A 17,740-nucleotide genomic window follows, 5' to 3' on the forward strand; every position below is an offset into this window, starting at 1 on the left:
AATATTTCTTTGTGCGAGAAAAGCAAAGGCACAGACGCACTGACAAATGGCACCTGGATTTGCCCTCAGGGTCCAGAAGAAATCAAGCCGAGGTTGGCGTGAAGCAGCAGAAAGGGTGTGCCCACCTGGGTGAGTCAAGTACTAGGCAACACCCAGCTGCTGCTCTCATGTAGACATGACCAGGGCTGGCCAATCATGCAATTTTCCAAGAGAAGAAGGAATAGAGATTTTTGTGCAAATTTCCCAATTCTTAAAAGCTGGCAACTATTTAAAATTTTTTAACTTGATTAGATGAACCAAATTATTTGGAAGGCAGATATGGTGCACGGGCTACCATTTTGCACCTACTCCTTTACATCTAACAGATTTTCTTGTTCTTACGTATGACACTAAAAGAGATTCAAAATATTTACTGACTGAATGAAAAAATAACAACAAACTAATATGGAGTTACAAATATACCTCTCCTCTTCCTCATGTGCTACAGGCTACACAAATTAAAATGAAAACAAAAAGTTCCCTCTTTTCTCTAAAGTGATTAGATTCATGGAAACCAAAAGTAGAATGGTGGCTTGCCAGGGGCGTGTGGGGAGGGATGGAAGGGGGAGATGTTTAACGGGACAGAGATTCAGTTCCACAAGATGAGAACATTCTCGGGATCTGTCACAGCTATGCAAATAAAGTTAACACAACTGAAAAACAGTACACCTGAAAACGGTTAAGATGCTAAATCCTATGGGCGTTTTCATCTCAATTTTTAAAAAGTTACCTCTTTTATTTTGAAATATGCCTGGCCCTTGATTTTCGCAGCGATGGTAAGAACTTTGGGATCAAAAACAAACTGAACAAAAGCTTTAAAATTAGACCAGAATATCAGCTGAGTGTTGCTTAAAGAGGCTATGATTTTCCATGCCATGTCAAAAGATTCTATGCAGAGTGATTCAGAGGTGGTCAGAAGCTGGTAGGGGAAAATAAAAAGAAAGAAACACACGATTTATCACAATTTCAGAAACTGATGTCTGTTCCAATGGTTATTCTTCAATTTATGTCTCACTATATCTTACCTTGGGAACCAAGATTTTCATACAATGGAACACAGGTAAGACCTGCTCAGAAGGAAGAACTGTGAGGGCTTCCAGTGCAGACTGCAAAGTCCTTACTGCCATTGGAACAGCAGGTAGAGTGGGTTCCAGAATTTCACCCTCTGAGGCTGGTATAAGGGTGTGACATTTTCTCAACAAGAAAGAGAGGCAGACCCACTGATCATGAATATATTGTGCCGCTATTTTCCCCCATCCTTGGGAAGATGATGACTCTTCAAAAAAACTGAGACAAAAAAGTCAAGTCACAAACCCCATCCTTCCTTAGGTCTGTCTCAATTTCTTTTGCATGTAGTAGTACACTATCCTTACAAGCTGCTGCTACTGCTGCTGCTAAGTCGCTTCACTCGTGTCCGACTCTGTGCGACCCCATAGACGGCAGCCCACCAGGCTCCCCTGTCCCTGGGATTCTCCAGGCAAGAACACTGGAGTGGGGTGCCATTTCCTTCTCCAATGCATGAAAGTGAAAAGCGAAAGTGAAGTCGCTCAGTCGTGTCCAACTCTTAGTGACCCCATGGACTGCAGCCCTCCAGGCTCCTCCGTCCATGGGATTTTCCAGGCAAGAGTACTGGAGTGGGCAAGGGGAGAAATTAAACAGCCATTATTAAATTATTCTGTCTACCAAAGAACAAGGAAACCGCAGAAAACTCAATTTCCTAACTACTCTGAAAGCAGGTGTTTTCACTCACTTTAAATGATTCACTGAAAAGGAAATGCGTAAAAATTAATGGGTTTCCAGTAATAGAGATAAATAATGTGATAATATATTATCATCTGAATGAAGCCTGTTCTCAAAGCTTAAATAATTCTTTAAGTAAGGGTGAGCGACCACTAATGACCTCAATGACCGAGACAAAAGTGGATTTTTAAACATTAGCAAAAAGAAGCCTTTAGTGTACACGCTGCTGTCCAAGTGGTGAACGTACCTGCTCTCCTCCTCCGTGTGGGGCTTCTGCAGAGTTTGATTGAGCTGCAGTGATGAGATGAACGTTTCTGGGGCACCCGCATCCAGAGAGTCCAGCTGTAGCTCTGGCTTCTGGCTGACCTCACACACCATGGCCAAGGCAGCCATGCTAACGGCTCTCTGAATCTGTCTACCCAGTGTGGGCTCCTGGGGAGGAAATGGGACAACCTTTTGTAACCAGTACGGACGTGAATTCCAGTCTGCCGGAATCTCATGCCCACCTTTTCTGCTTGGTGCCTGCTGCTGAATATCAGAGGAAAGCAAAGGAAATCCAACATACGCCACTTGGTTGTACCATTTCTGTACAAACTGGTGGTGAACAAACAAAGTGGGAATAAAAATTCACCAGTGTGTGAACCGAGAACTTCCAGATATACAAGCTGGATTTAGAAAAGGCAGAGGAATCAAGAGATCAAATGACCAACATCTGCTGGATTACAGAAAAAACAAGGGAATTCCAGAAAAACATCTACTGCTTCACTGACTATGCTAAAGCCTTTGACTGTGTGGATCACAACAAACTGTGGAAAATTCTTCAAGAGATGGGAATACCAGACCACCTTTCCTGTCCCCCAAGAAACCTGTATGCAGGACAAGAAGCAACAATTAGAACCAGACATGGAACAACAGACTGGGTCAAAATTGGAAAAGGAGTACCTCAAGGCTGTATATTGTCATCCTGTTTATTTAACTTATAATGCAGGGTACATCATTCAAAATGCCAGGCTGGATGATTCACAAGCTGGAATCAAGATTGCAGGGAGAAATATCAACAACCTCAGATATGCAGATGATATCACTTTAAAGGCAGAAGTGAAGAGGAACTAAAGAGCTTCTAGAAAAAGGTGAAAGAGGGTGAAAAAGTTGGCTTTAAAACCCAACTTTCAAAAAATGAAAATCATGACATCCAGTGACGTCACTTCATGGCAAATAGATGGGAAAAAAGTGGAAACAATGACAGATTTTATTTTCTTGGGCTCCAAAATCATTGCGGACAGTGACTGCAGCCACAAAATGAAGACGCTTGCTCTTTGGAAGGAAAGCTATGACAAACCTAGACAGCATATTAAAAAGCAGAGACACCACTTTGCTGACAAAGGTCCACACAGTCAAAGCTATGAATTTTTCCAGTAGTCATGTACGGATGTGAGGGTTGGATCATAAAGAAGGTTGAGCGCCAAAGAACTGATGCTTTTGAACTGTAGTGCTGGAGAAGACTCTTGAGAGTCCCTTGGACAGCAAGATCAAACCAGTCTAAAGGAAATCAACCCTGAATATTCACTGAAAGGACCGAGGCTGACGCTCAAGCTCTAATACTTTGGCTCCCTGATGCGAAGAGCCAACTCACTGGAAAAGACCCTGATGCTGAGAAAGAATGAAGGCAAGAGGAGAAGGGGGAGACAGAGGATGAGATGGTTGGATGGCATCACTGACTCAATGGACATGAGTTTGAGCAAAGTCAGGGAGATAGTGAAGGATAGGGAAGCCTGGTGTGCTGCAGTTCATGGCGTCACAAAGAGTCAGACACACCTTAGTGACTGAACAACAACAATGGCAATTCAGTAATTCACACTAAAAGACAATTCGGATACAACTTTCCTATGAGTGAGTCTTATTTCAACTGTTTGGCTGAACTAGAATTAAAAACAAAAGGTGGGGGGACTTCCCTGGCTGTACAGCAGTTAAGATTCTGCACTCCCACTGTAGGGGGCACAGGTTTGATCCCTGGTCAGGGAGCTAAGAACCCACATGCCACATGGTGCCGCCAAAAAAAAAAGACAGAGAGAGAGACATCCATTCATTTAAAAAGGAAAAAACCAGGCTCCTTGCACATACATACACAATTCCCTCAGTCAGCTGTATTCTGCTTTTGGCAAGGTGACATAGCACAGCAGTTATTGACAAGAGCTGGATTCATGAACCGCACAGCCTAGGTCTGAACCCTGACTGTGCACTTACCACCAGCTGACTGTGGACACACACCACACCTTGGTTTACTCTGCTGTACTGTGGCGACAGTAACAGAATCTACCTAACAGAATTATTGTGAAAATTAAATAAATTGGTTATTTCACATAAAGCGCTTGGAACTCTACATGTAGGAGCTCAAAGGAAGGAGACCAAGATAGCCTGGCTTTGTAAGTACAGAGAGAAAATCAATCTCTAACTAGAAGTGCAGGCAAAAACCTGGACAGGTTCTTTGAGAGATCAAAGCTGTTCTCCCCAGTACTGTCCACCACTAACACCTCTACAGAAAGGAACCCTCTAGTACTTATTCCATCCCACACCTGCCCCTGCCACCCCCAAAGTAAACTGAGTATCTCTACAGATCAATTTTACTCAGCAACACTGCCAATACAGGAAATAAAATTCAGGGTTACTTTTGAGTTGCATAATATGGGCTCTATTAACCTTCATGTAATTCAGTGAATCACTAAAGAAAGCAAGCCAATCTTTAAAAATCACTGAGGTCTGGTTCACAGTTCTGGTCCACATTCAGAACTCACAATGTCCCTTCATTACACTAATATGCAGTGGATAGGATACTGAAGGATTAATCAGCCCTCCTTATAATTTTCTTCTAGGACACTTCTTGAAAACTACTTCAAAAATTAGATTATTAAAGGAATTAAGGAGCTATTTTAATTAGCAGCCCAGACTGGATTATGATTCAGCTCAACTTTAAAACACCCTTACCATGTGTTCATTGCCAAGAGCTAACATTTATCGATGACTTTCCACGTGCCAGGTACTGTTCTAAAGGTGTACCACCAATGAGCTAGCTTTGATGTTCACAGCAACCCTATAACCCTCATTTTGCAGGTGCAGTAAATGAAGCACAGAGAGGTTAAGTAAGTTCCCCAAGGTCACACAGCTGGTAAGGATAAAGCCAGGATTCATAACCAGGAAGTCTAATTCTAAAGCCTCTGCTCATAACCACTATATCTTATTATGTATCATGTTAAGAAATGCCTCTAGGTACTAAAATCTAATGGAGAAGACATATACACATAAATTATTCCAAAAACAAGTAAAATGGAAATAAGTACAAAAATGAAGGCATAAAAAGCAATAGATAAATGAAGGAAAGCATGAGACACCAATCCGAGGCCTTTAAGAGAAAGTGTAATTTGAGCTGGGACATTAAGGATGGACCAGCTACTGGCAAGTGTATGCTGAAGGGACGGCATTCTCAGCGGAAGGACCCAACATGGGGAGGCCCAGATGAGGCAGGATGCGGCGCGTGCCTGTGTTCTGGGAGGCCCTGTGCTGGCCTAGCAGGAATGCAGCACAGGTGTCCTGTGGGAAGGAGGGGGAGAGGCTATGCACGACTAGGCTAGAAAATGAGGGAGAAGGCCAGGTATGGAGGCTCCGACACCACACTGCTGCATGTGGACACCTTAAAGTGTCCCTGACGGGTACCTGGGAAAAAGACCTAGTGAAAATCCACTCAAATGATTTTAAGACTGACTGAAGTCACTTCATGGCAAATAGATGGGGAAACAATGGAAACAGCGAGAGACTTTATTTTTCTGGGCTCCAAAATCACTGTAGATGGTGACTGCAGCCATGAAATTAAAAGACGCTTACTCCTTGGAAGGAAAGTTATGACCAACCTAGATAGCATATTAAAAAGCAGAGACGTTACTTTGCCAACAAAGCTATGTCTAGTCAAGGCTATGGTTTTCCAGTAGTCAAGTATGGATGTGAGAGTTGGACTATAAAGAAAGCTGAGTGCAGAAGAATTGATGCTTTTGAACTGTGGTGTTGGAGAAGACTCTTGATTGTCCCTTGGACTGCGATGAGATCCAACCAGCCCATCCTAAAGGAGATCAGACCTGGGTGTTCATTGGAAGGACTGATGTTGAAGTTGAAATTCCAACAATACTTTGGCCACCTGATGCAAAGAGCTGACTCATTGGAAAAGACCCTGATGCTGGGAAAGATTGAGGGCAGGAGGAGAAGGGGATGACAGAGGATGAGATGGTTGGATGGCATCACCAACTCAATGGACATGGGTTTGGGTGGACTCTGGGAGTTGGTGATGGTCAGGGAGGCCTGGCGTGCTGTGGTTCATGGGGTTGCAAAGAGTCAGACACGACTGAGTGACTGAACTGAACTGAACACCATATCTTTGCTATATACCTATTATGACAGGAGTTGTTCTATTATTACAATATAATGTTATATATTATGATAGGAGTCTTAATCTTCATCAAATATTATGAACAAAGGGTATTATTTTCAAAATTAAATTTTGGCAGATGCTTTTTGTGTATCAAAATATTGTTAATAGTCAAGTATGTATTCCATGCATGCCTTATTCAACATAACTATAAGCCTTGAAGCAAAGAGGATTACCTGTCCACGGTCCATCTCCTGAAGATGCCGAATGGATGCATTTTTCAAAGGAGAAATAACTTTCCAAATAGGGTTGCCTCTTTTCCACCCAACATTCAAGTGGAGATTTATAAGCTCAGTTAACACCATCAGGTACAAATGGCAGCGATCCAGATCTGAAACCTAAGACACACAATAAAACACTTAACAAGCAGGGTCCACGATTTTCACAAAACCAGGAGAGTTCAGACAGGAAATAAATTAAGTTTAACTAAAAGTACTGAAAGATGGCACTGAAGAGGGGAGAAATCACCTCTTCCAAGAAGCCTTCCATCAACTCCCCAGGCAGAGCTGAGCACACCCTCCTCTGTGCTTAGACAGTGACTCTGCGTTCAGCACAGTTACAGCACACATCACGACTCACTCAGCACGCAGCTGGCTCCCCACCTTGATTATGAGCGTCCTGGAAGGCACGCTGGCCACCCACTCCAGTACTCTTGTCTGGAGAATCCCATGGACAGAGGAGTCTGGCAGGCTACAGCCCGTACAGTCGCAGAGCTGGGCATGACTGAAGAGACTTAGCATGGATGGCAGGAACTAAGCCTCCCAGGCTGTGTGTGTGCTAAGTTGCTCAGTCGTGTTTGACTTTTTTGTGACCCCATGGACTGTAGCCCACCAGGCTCCTCGGTCCACAGGATTCTCTAGGCAAGGATACTAGAGTGGGTTGCCATTTCCCACTCCAGGGGATCTTCCCAAGCCAGGGATCGAACCCACATCTTTTAAGTCTCCTGCACTGGCAGGCAGGTTCTTTACCACTAGTGCCAGCTGGGAAGCCCAGCACACACACACAGCCTGGGATGCACAGCTCCGCCCTCCATGCTAACACAGCATAAATAATCACAACAACAACTATAGCAACCGCCATTTCCTTTGCTTTCAGCACTTGTAACACTCCATTCTTACAAGGAATGGTCACTGTCCCACTTGCCTAAGACGACGACTAAGTTCAGAGAGGTCAAACAACCTACCCAGCATCTCAGAGCTAGTAAGCAGGGCAACAGAATTAAATGCAGGTCTTCTAAACTCCTACACATAGGCAGACTGGGTTCAGTCTAGCTCTGTGACCTATGACAAGAGACCTAATCTCTTTGGGCCTCAGATTCCTTATTTGTAAACTGGGGAGGGTGTATCTCTCCATCACAAGGTTTTGGTTTGGAAGAATTAAGTGAGAGAAAGCATGCTGAAGAGATGGGCCCTGAGTGGTGGCCTTGATCACTATTACAGTGCCAAGTACTCTACCCTCGGGCTCCCGTGCACACAGGAAGCACAGGATTCCTTCAGTTTATCAGTGTTTACTGAGCAACCACTAGATGCCAGGCACTTTGCCAAGTGCTAGGATACAATGCAGAGAGAAGTGACAACGCCAGGGTGTGGTGACAGACTGAACACAGCGGGGGAGAGTGATGGGTAAAGGTACCAGGGAGGGTTCCCAAGTCTTAGGCTTAAAGAAGCCTGTTGGATCACACACATCCACTGAGAAGCGAACCTAGGGGCGTGGGGGAGGGTGGATAACCTCCTACAGGAATGGTAAGAGGTTCCATTTCAAACACTGTGTGTGTGAAAAGTCCAGCTCGAGGTATCAAACAGCAGTTGGCTGAACGGCATTCAGCCAGAAGGACAGGCAGAGGTGGACACGGGTGTGAGGTGCCTGGCACAACTGAACGTGGGGATGCAGATGAGGCCACCTAGACAGGAGGAAGTGAGCAAAGAAGGGGCCCAAACACGCCTGAAAAACGGACTTTTATGGCTACACATCAGAGAACGGACATTTGCGGGAGAGCCTGTTGTTAAATATTGACTATCACGCTGCTGAGGGGAAGGAAAGTGGGGAAGAGACTTTTATTAAACTATAATAAGTTATCAAACAAATGCACTTAATTGGGAATTCTAATTCCAAGTGTATTACAGAGTGGATTTACATAATAATTTAAAGTTATTTTGGAAATGAGTTCACTTTTTAAAATCTGAAAGACAAAATCACAATAACTTTCCCCTTTTTAAAACTATTTTTAGCTTCAGACTCCAAACAAACAAAAATATTATTTCTGTCCCCCCTTGGGGACAAGGAGGTTCACTATACTTTTGTGTACGTCTGAAAACTTCTAATAATAAAATGGAAAGGTAATACTGATAACAATAAAGTGATAGGGGAACGAAATATGAAAAGTTACTTCATTAAATGTCTTCTTGGAAATTTAGGTGTAGCAAAACTACTGTTAACAATGGTTGAATAAGAAAAATGCTAAAGATAAACACACTCCCCTCCAGAGGAGTTTGTTCCTTGCCTTATCAAAATATCTCAGGTGTTTTTGTATAAAACTTGCCTTTTTGTATTTTCACACCTGCTTATCAGCTATCAAACAAATGTCCTTAATTGGATGTTCTAATAAAAGCTGTTAAAATAGGTATGCTTTCTCACTCTATTGACAATGTAATGATTGTAACTGTTTCAACATCTGCCCTGCTGCTGCTGCTAAGTCGCTTCAGTCGTGTCCGACTCTATTCGACCCCATAGACGGCAGCCCACCAGGCTCCCCCGTCCCTGAGATTCTCCAGGCAAGAACACTGGAGTGGGTTGCTATTTCCTTCTCCAATGCATGAAAGTGAAAAGTGAAAGTGAAGTCACTCTGTCGTGTCCAACTCTTAGCGACCCCATGGACTGCATGCAGCCTACCAGGCTCCTCCATCCATGGGATTTTCCAGGCAAGAGTACTGGAGTGGGGTGCCATTGCCTTCTCCAACATCTGCCCTAGAGAATGTCAAACCCTCCCAAATTAAGAATTATAGCCATTTCTATAAAATTAATATTTTCAAAATATTCCCGAAGAAAAGGAGAAAACTTTATTTTTTTTTCAGATGTCCTAGAAAGAACAATTATGCAGTGAGCACAGACAGAGAGGATACCTATCTTCATGGAGCATCCTCTTCACCTCAGGCTGCTGCTGCTGCTGCTGTTGCTAAGTCGCTTCAGTCGTGTCCGACTCTGTGCAACCCCATAGACAGCAGCCCACCAGGCTTCCCCGTCCCTAGGATTCTCCAGGCAAGAACACTGGAGTGGGTTGCCATCCTCAGGCTAGTTGTTCCCAACTCTAACTTCATTTGAAGATCACATACAGACATAAAAATATATTATGTGTACTGACACCCAGTCCCATCCCAAACCTGCCAAGTCAGAATCTCTGGATCCTGGGGCCAAAGTACTATGCTAAGTACTTCAAATATGTTATACCATTTGGTACTCTCTAAATTCTAGGAAGCAGATATCTTATCTCCACTTTGCAGACGAGGAAACTGAGGCTCAGTAAAGCTATATGATTTTCCTAGGATCAGTTACACTGATTGAACTGGAACTAGGAGACTCTAAAGCTTCAATTTTTTCTGCCCCTCAAGGCCACTTTTCAAGAAAATACCACATTAATTTTTCCTTTCAACTTAATAACAGTGCCTGCCAGTCAGTAATCACTCAAAATACTGAAGAAAAGACTGAAGTTACTCAAGTAAATACTTACAGTACTTAGTTCATTCATAGTAAGTCGTCTGAGAATAAATTCAGAAATGCTCTCTGTAGTAGACATGATAAAGTTCTGAAGAAGAGTAAATACCTCATCTGTATGGAGGAAAAAAAGCATGCAATTAAAATTACAGAAATAAGTTATTTGGTACAATGCATCTCATATATTCTAGCAAAAGTTCAACTCTGTTAGGTATATGTGTGACTCACTTACCAAAAATGAATTCTGATAACATAACAGTCGGGATATCTACAATTAATCTTAAAAACCATTGAAGAGCTTCAGTTCTGGATAAGATGCAGCAAAGGTACACTGCCCTCTCTCACTGAATTCAGCTACAAAGCCTGGACAGGATATCTAAAACAGTCACGTGAAGATTCTCAAAAGTCCAAAGCAGCAGATGGATTTAGCAAGTAATAACCCTGAACAGTGGTGAGTTTGCTTTGGTCCCGCTGTAGACTGGACCCTCTGATGGAGGAGCAGTCACGAAGGCGGGCAGCAGACTGAGCCCCCACTTTCTGGCCAGGAAATTAAAAAGGAGAAACTCAGAGAACTAGACAGTGAGTAGTTAGGAGATTCCAAAGACGGACGTGATCAGGAAAATAGCCCCAGCAAGTGGTGTATGGAGGGTGGCTAGGCTCACCCCTGAACTGCTGGCCCTGGATATGATGCTACTCAGAAGGTCAACCACATTCAGCACTGAACAGACAACCACACAGGTGCCAGCCTGGCCGCTGGATGCAGCACTCAGGGCACAGGTCAAGACAGCACTGCAAAAGGCTTGAAAGCAAAACTGACCGTGAATCACCACCCACAGAAGCTGGAGCAACAGAAACTGAAGCCCGAACCAAGCCAGTCTGGCTGACCGCCACACAAACGTATCAACACTGTCCACAGAGCTAGACAAGATCCAGAGTCTCATAACACAATATTCAAAAGATCTAGGATACAATCCAAAATGACTGGGTGGATAAAGTATGAGGAAATTCCTAGCTCATATGGGAAAAGAATCTACAAATGACGACACCAAGATGACAGTCATGTTAGAATAATCTGACAAAGACTTTAGAGTAGCTATTAAAACATGCCTCAACACTCAACACTTATTCTTGAAATGAATGAAAAAACAGAAAGTCTCACCAAAGAAATAGAAGACTTATACACAAACCAAATAGAAATTTTACAATTCAAAGTACAATAACTGAAAATTTTAAAACTCACTGGATGGGATCAATAACAGAAAAGAAATGTAAGGGAAAATTATCAGTGAACTTGAAAACAGATCAGTAAAATATGCAAATTGGGGGATGCCCTGGTGGTCCAGTGATTAGGACTCCACACTTCTGCTGCAGGGGACACAGGTTCAGTTCCTGGTCAGGGAACTAAAATCCTGCACGGCATGTGCAGCATGGCCAGGTTTAAAAAAAAAAAAAAAAAAAAAAGGCAATCTGACATGGTACAGCCAAGCTCCCCAAAACTGAAAACAAAGACATAGTACTGAGTGCACAGAGAAACATCTTACTACCTGGGGAGAAAAGGGTGTGAATGATTACAGAGTTCTAATGAGAAACCGTGGAGGTCAGAAACAAATGGAATGTTTTTAAATTGCTGAAGAAAAGACCTAGCAAACCAGAATTTCATATTCAGCAAAAATATTCTCCAGAAGACAAAATAAAAACATTTTCAGATGGAGGGAAATTAAGAGAATTCATTGCCGACAAACTTGCTTCCAAAGAAATATTAAAAGACATTTTTCAAACAAAAGGTATACAGTACCACAGGAAAACATGGAATGTCTAGGATGAAACAGCAAAAATTGTAAATGGGTAAATACAAGAGACTCTTCCCTTGAGTCTTTAAAACGTGTTTGATGGTTAAGAGCAAAAAATACAACATTGTCTGGTACTGATTTTAACAAATGTAGGTGTAAGACAACTATAATAAATGAAGGAGAAGAGATTAAGGGACCTATAAAGTAGTAACATTTCTACATGAATTTCAAGTTGGTAAAATGTTAATTCTAAGCTGACTGTAAAAATGTATGCAAATCATAATCCCCAAGGCAATCACACAAAAAACTTTGGACATTTAGGAAAAAACACAAAAGATAATGAAAATGGAAGACAAAACAAATGTTCATACTCAAAAGAAGCCAGAAGAGGGAAGAAAGAAATGAAAAACAGGAAAATAAACAGAATACAAAAAATGACAGCTCTAAAACTAAATATGTAAATAATTACATTAAATGCAAATAGTTTTGGAGAAGGCACTGGCACCCCACTCCAATACTTTTGCCTGGAAAATCCCATGGATGGAGGAGCCTGGAAGGCTGCAGTCCATGGGGTCGCTAAGAGTCAGACACGACCGAGGGACTTCACTTTCACTTTTCCCTTTCATGCATTGGAGAAGGAAATGGCAACACTCCAGTGTTCTTGCCTGGAGAATCCCAGGGACGGGGGAGCCTGGTAGGCTGTCGTCTATGGGGTCGCACAGAGTCAGACACGACTGAAGCGACTTAGCAGCAGCAGCAGCAAATAGTTTAGACCAAATAAAAGACACAGACTGTCAGAAGAGACAAAATATCAAGCTCCAACTATATGCTGTCCATAAGAAATTCACTTTAAATATAATGTTCATTAAATAGGCTAAAAGTACAAAGCCAGAAAAAAAAAGTACTATGCAAATTCTAATTAAAAGAAAGTACAAGCAGTTATACTACTATCAGACAAAGTAGGCTTCAGAGTGAAGAAAACAATCAGGGATAAAAAGGGACATTACGTAATGATAAAAGAGTCAACTCCCAAGAAAAAGCACAACCTACCTAACAACAGACCTTCAAAATACATAAAGCAAAGCTGGCAGTAGTAAAAGGAGAAGGAGACAAATCCAAAATTATAGTTGGAGTTCAACACTCCTAAATTCCAAGAATATAAAACTGAAAAACAAGAAACTCCTGGATATAATTGACATCTATAGAACACCACATCCAATAATAGCGGAATACACATTCTTTCCAAGTGTACATGGAACATAGTCCAAAATAAACCATACCCTAGCAAAATAACAATTTTTAAAAGCTGAAATTGTACTAAGTGTGCTCTCTTGACTAGAACAGAATTAAAAACAAAAAGCAATAACAGAAAGATAACAGGAAAATCTCCAAATACATTTCTAAATTCATGGGTAAAAGAGAAAGTCTTAAAAAAAAAAATTCTGAACTAAAGATACAACATACCAAAATTTGTGGGATGCAGATAATACAAAACTGAAGAAAATCCATAGCATTTGATGTCATTTTAAAAAAGAAGATCTAAAATCATAATCTAAGCTTCTGCCTTAACTTCAGCAAAAGGCAAAATAAACCAAAAGCAGGCAGAAAGATGCAAACAACAGAAATCAATGAAATTGAAGAGAGAAAAATCAACAGAGAAAAATCAATGAAACCAAAAGCTGCTTCTCTGAAAAGGTCAATACTAGCCAGTCTTAAAAAGAGAGAGGGGATCACCACCACCAGTCAGGAGTTACAAATGAATCACTTCAGACCCCAGATTCTAAAGAAATTTAAAGGATAAACCATGAAAAACCCTACAAATGTAACTGTCCTCATTCACAAATAACATCACTGTCTACAAAAAAATCCCAGGGATCTTAAAAAAAAAAAAAAACTTCAACTAATAAGTACACTTCAGCAAGGTTGCAGGATACAGGTCAACACACAAAAATTAATCACATTTCTGTATACTAGCAACTGCTGCTACTGCTAAGTCGCTTCAGTTGTGTCCGACTCTGTGCGACCCCATAGACGGCAGCCCACCAGGCTCCCCAGTCTCTGGGATTCTCCAGGCAAGAACACTGGAGTGGGCTGCCATTTCCTTCTCCAATGCATGAAAACTTAAAGTGAAATTGCTCAGTCGTGTCCGACTCTTGGTGACCCCATGGACTGCAGCCTACCAGGGTCCTCCATCCATGGGATTTTCCAGGCAAGAGTACTGGAGTGGAGTGCCATTGCCTTCTCCGTATACTAGCAAAGCCCAATTCAAAACCAAAAAATTAAAAAATATATCATTTACAATAATCTTTCCCCCAAAGATATGTTACATAAACCTAACAAAACCTGCACAGGATATAGATGCTGAAGACTTAAAAAAACACTCTGATGAAAGAAATAAAAGGCAGCCTAAATAAACTGGGAGATAAACCATATTCATGAATTATAAGCCTCAATAAAGAAAGCAATTCTCAAAAAAAAACTGATCTTTATATTCAATTCAGTTCCAATCAATTCCAGTAGGATTTTTTTTTTTTTTTTTGTAAATACAGACAAGCTGATTACAAAGTTTATATTGAAAGGCAAAGGCACTAGAAGAGCTCAAAATACTTTTGACAAAAAAGAATAAATTTGAAAGAATCACACTACCTATTTAAAGACTTATTGTAAACCTACAGTAACCAAAATAGTACAGTATTGGTAAAGGGACAAAAATAAAGATCAATAAAACAAGCCAGAAACAGATCCACAGAAACATGGCCAATTGTTTTTAAACAATTTTATTGAGCTATAAATGGCATATTTTACAATTCACCCATTAAGAATGTGTACTTCAGTGGTGTTCAGTACAGTCAAGAGATATGTACAACCATCACCAGTCAATTTTAGAACATTTTCATCACCACAGACAGAAAAGCCCATCCCCTTGAGCCACCACCCCATAACCCTCCTCCTCTGCCTGCCCTAAGTCACTGATATACTGTCTGTCTCTCTAGATTTGCCTGTTCTGGATGCTTCATGTAAATGGAATCACATATTACATGGCATTTTGCAATTGGCTCCTTTCACTTAATATTTCCAAGATTCATCCATGTGTCAGTACTTCTGTGTTCCTTTTTACAGTCATATATTGCTTATCTATTCACACATCCATCTATTTTGGGTTGTTTCCACCACAGCCAACTAATTTTTGACAATTCAACAAAAAAAAGGAAATCTCATCAACAAATGGTCTGGAGCAACTGGAAACTCATAGGCAAAAACCAAACCTCAACCTCACCTCCCACCTTAACAGATTACCTCTGCTTACATCCTAGATCTAAGAATTAAAAAACCATAAAGCAGGGGCTTCCCTGGTGGCTCAGTGGTAAAGAAGCTGCCTCCCGATGGAGGAGACAGGGACTGATCCCTGACCTGGAAAGATCCCACACGCTAAGCCTGTACCACGACTACTGAGCCTGTGCTCGAGAGCTTGTGCCCCACAGAAGTCCGGGCACTGCAACTGGAGAGCAGCCCCTACCTGCTGCAACTAGAGGAAAAGCCCATGCAGCAATGAAGACCGAGCACAGCCAAAAAGAAAGAAATAGAATTATGTAATAAATAAACTGCACTTCATCAAAAGAAAAACTTCTGTTCTACAAAAGATCCTGTTAAGAGAGTGAAAAACAGAAACTCCAGATTTGGGGAAAATATTTTTAAATCACATATTCAACAAAAGACTTGTATCTATTAATAGAATATATAACAAACTCTCCTTATTATATACAAGATTATGAAAACAACTCGATTTAAAACTAGGCAAAAGATTTAAATAGGTATTTAGCAAAATGCTGCATCTATCACTCACAGATAAATCTTTAAAAAGATTACACACCACATTAAAAATCACAGTATTAATTTTAAACATTCATGTTACCTATTATAAAGACAGCCCTATTATGGCCTCTGAAGTGTCTCATGGATGAGTCACTTGCCAGTTTAAGCAGCCACCAGCAAACAGTCCGGAATTAACGTTTTTTATGAACCCAGAAAATGACCAATGAATATGGTAAGAACAGAAAACTGCTCTCCTCTATAATCTCTGCCTTTTATTTCTCAACTCATATCTCAAACTTATAGCATAAAAAAATATCTACTTTTCACAGATTCATTCAAACCCATTAGACTGAAAGAAAGTTAATTTGAGATTACAAGTGAAGGTTTAGGGCTTGAAAAAGAGAGAACAAAGTGACATGAAGAAGTTGGTGCTATTCATGTTTCCAGTGTTCGCATTGCTGTTACCATCGTGTTTCCTGTCAGTTACCACAGGACTCTAGAACCTCTCACTTAGACCCCCAGTCACTGCCACATCCTCAAATTTAACACTGCATCACAATATACAAACTGTGCAGAGGTTCAAAATGATGTTTAGGGTTTTGTTTCCTGTAACTGACAGTCACAACCTGAATTCCAAAAGCAGTACCTAAACTGATCAAAAAGCTAGCTCAGTCAAAATCATGATACTTCATACTCATGAGGACAGCCACTATCAAAAATAAGAAAAATAAAAGATAACAAGTGTTATCAAGGATGTGGAGGAATTAGAGCCTTGTGCACCACCAACTGGAATTCTAAATGGTACAGCCACTATGAAAAACATGTGGTTCCCCAAAAACTTAAACACAAAGGGAATTCCTTGGCTGTCCAGTGGTTAGGACTTGGCGCTTTCACTGCTGGGGCCCAGGTTCAATCCCTGGCCGGGGACTAAGATCCCACAGGCCTCACATCACAGTCAAAAAAAAAAAATTAAACACAGAATTACCATGATTTTAGAGGAACTGAAGAGCCCCTTGTTGAAAGTGAAGAGTTAAGAGTGAAAAAGCTGGTTTAAAACTCAACATTCAAAAAACTAAGATCATGGCATCCAGTCCCATCACTTCACAGCAAATAGGTGGGAAACAACGGAAATAGTGAGAGACTTTATTTTCTCAGGCTCCAAAGTCACTACAGATGGTAACTGCTGCCATGAAATTAAAAGACGCTTGCTCCTTGGAAGAAAAGCTATGACAAACCTAGACAGCATATTAAAAAGCAGAGACATTACTTTGCCAACAAAGGTCCGTCTAGTCAAGGCTATGGTTTTTCCAGTGGTCATGTATGGATGTGAGAGTTGGACTGTGAAGAAGGCTGAGTGCCGAAGAATTGATGCTTTTGAACTGTGGTGTTGGAGAAGACTCTTGAAGAATCCATTGGACTGCAAGGAGATCCAACCAGTCCACTCTGAAGGAGACCAGCCCTGGGATTTCTTTGGAGGAAATGATGCTGAAGCTGAAAACTCCAGTACTTTGGCCACCTCATGCAAAGAGTTGACTCATTGGAAAAGACTCTGATGCTGGGAGGGATTGGAGGCAGGAGGAGAAGGGGACGACAGAGGATGAGATGGCTGGATGACATCACTGACTCGATGGACATGAGTCTGAGTGAACTCCGGGAGTTGGTGATGGACAGGGAGGCCTGGAGTGCTGCGATTCATGGGGTCGCAAAGAGTCGGACATGACTGAGTGACTGAACTGAATCCAATGTAACAAGGGGAGAGTTACAATCTGACTAATGGTATGTTTCCTCAAATATAAAAATAAACATTGTACAGTTACTGTGAATAAAAAAAAATAATCATTGGAACATCATTTATTTAGAGCTTTAAGCTGACAGACAGCAAAGACCATTTCACCAAGGTTATTAATTAGGTTTTAGTTTATTTTGAACATTTTAAGACATCTTTTGGGGGAGTTTTAAGTAAAATGGGTTTTCCCACATAAGCTGCTATGGCTTGTAACTAGGTGAAAATGTGTCTGCATTTCCCAGGAGTGTGTTTTAACGTTACACATTTCACAGCAGATCCAAGCTTAGCCAAGGTCTGCTGCAGAATGTGCTGAAGCATGGGAGATTCAAGTTTTGCTTTTTGGAACTTTCTAGAATTTTTTTCCCTGAATATTTTCAGTCTATAGTTGGTTTA

General features: G+C 41.3%; 1 protein-coding gene across 5 annotated transcripts in view; it reads right to left on the minus strand.

The window, feature by feature from the left end:
- Nucleotides 1-17,740, minus strand: part of TARBP1 (TAR (HIV-1) RNA binding protein 1) — a 65,477-nt gene that overhangs the window by 19,483 nt on the left and 28,254 nt on the right. For all 5 annotated transcript variants that reach the window (XR_009734188.1, XR_009734187.1, XM_061404850.1 and 2 more), the window contains exons 13-17: nucleotides 9,975-10,072; nucleotides 6,427-6,588; nucleotides 2,027-2,211; nucleotides 1,065-1,326; nucleotides 770-958 (exon numbers count right to left, since the gene is read on the minus strand). Coding sequence is in view for 3 of the 5 variants with exons in the window: in XM_061404850.1 (XP_061260834.1) it covers nucleotides 770-958; nucleotides 1,065-1,326; nucleotides 2,027-2,211; nucleotides 6,427-6,588; nucleotides 9,975-10,072 (896 nt within the window). In the remaining 2 variants the exon portion in view is untranslated. The remainder of the gene's footprint in view (nucleotides 1-769; nucleotides 959-1,064; nucleotides 1,327-2,026; nucleotides 2,212-6,426; nucleotides 6,589-9,974; nucleotides 10,073-17,740) is intronic.

This window comes from Bos javanicus, chromosome 28 (assembly GCF_032452875.1).
Source record: "Bos javanicus breed banteng chromosome 28, ARS-OSU_banteng_1.0, whole genome shotgun sequence".
NCBI lineage: Eukaryota > Metazoa > Chordata > Mammalia > Artiodactyla > Bovidae > Bos > Bos javanicus.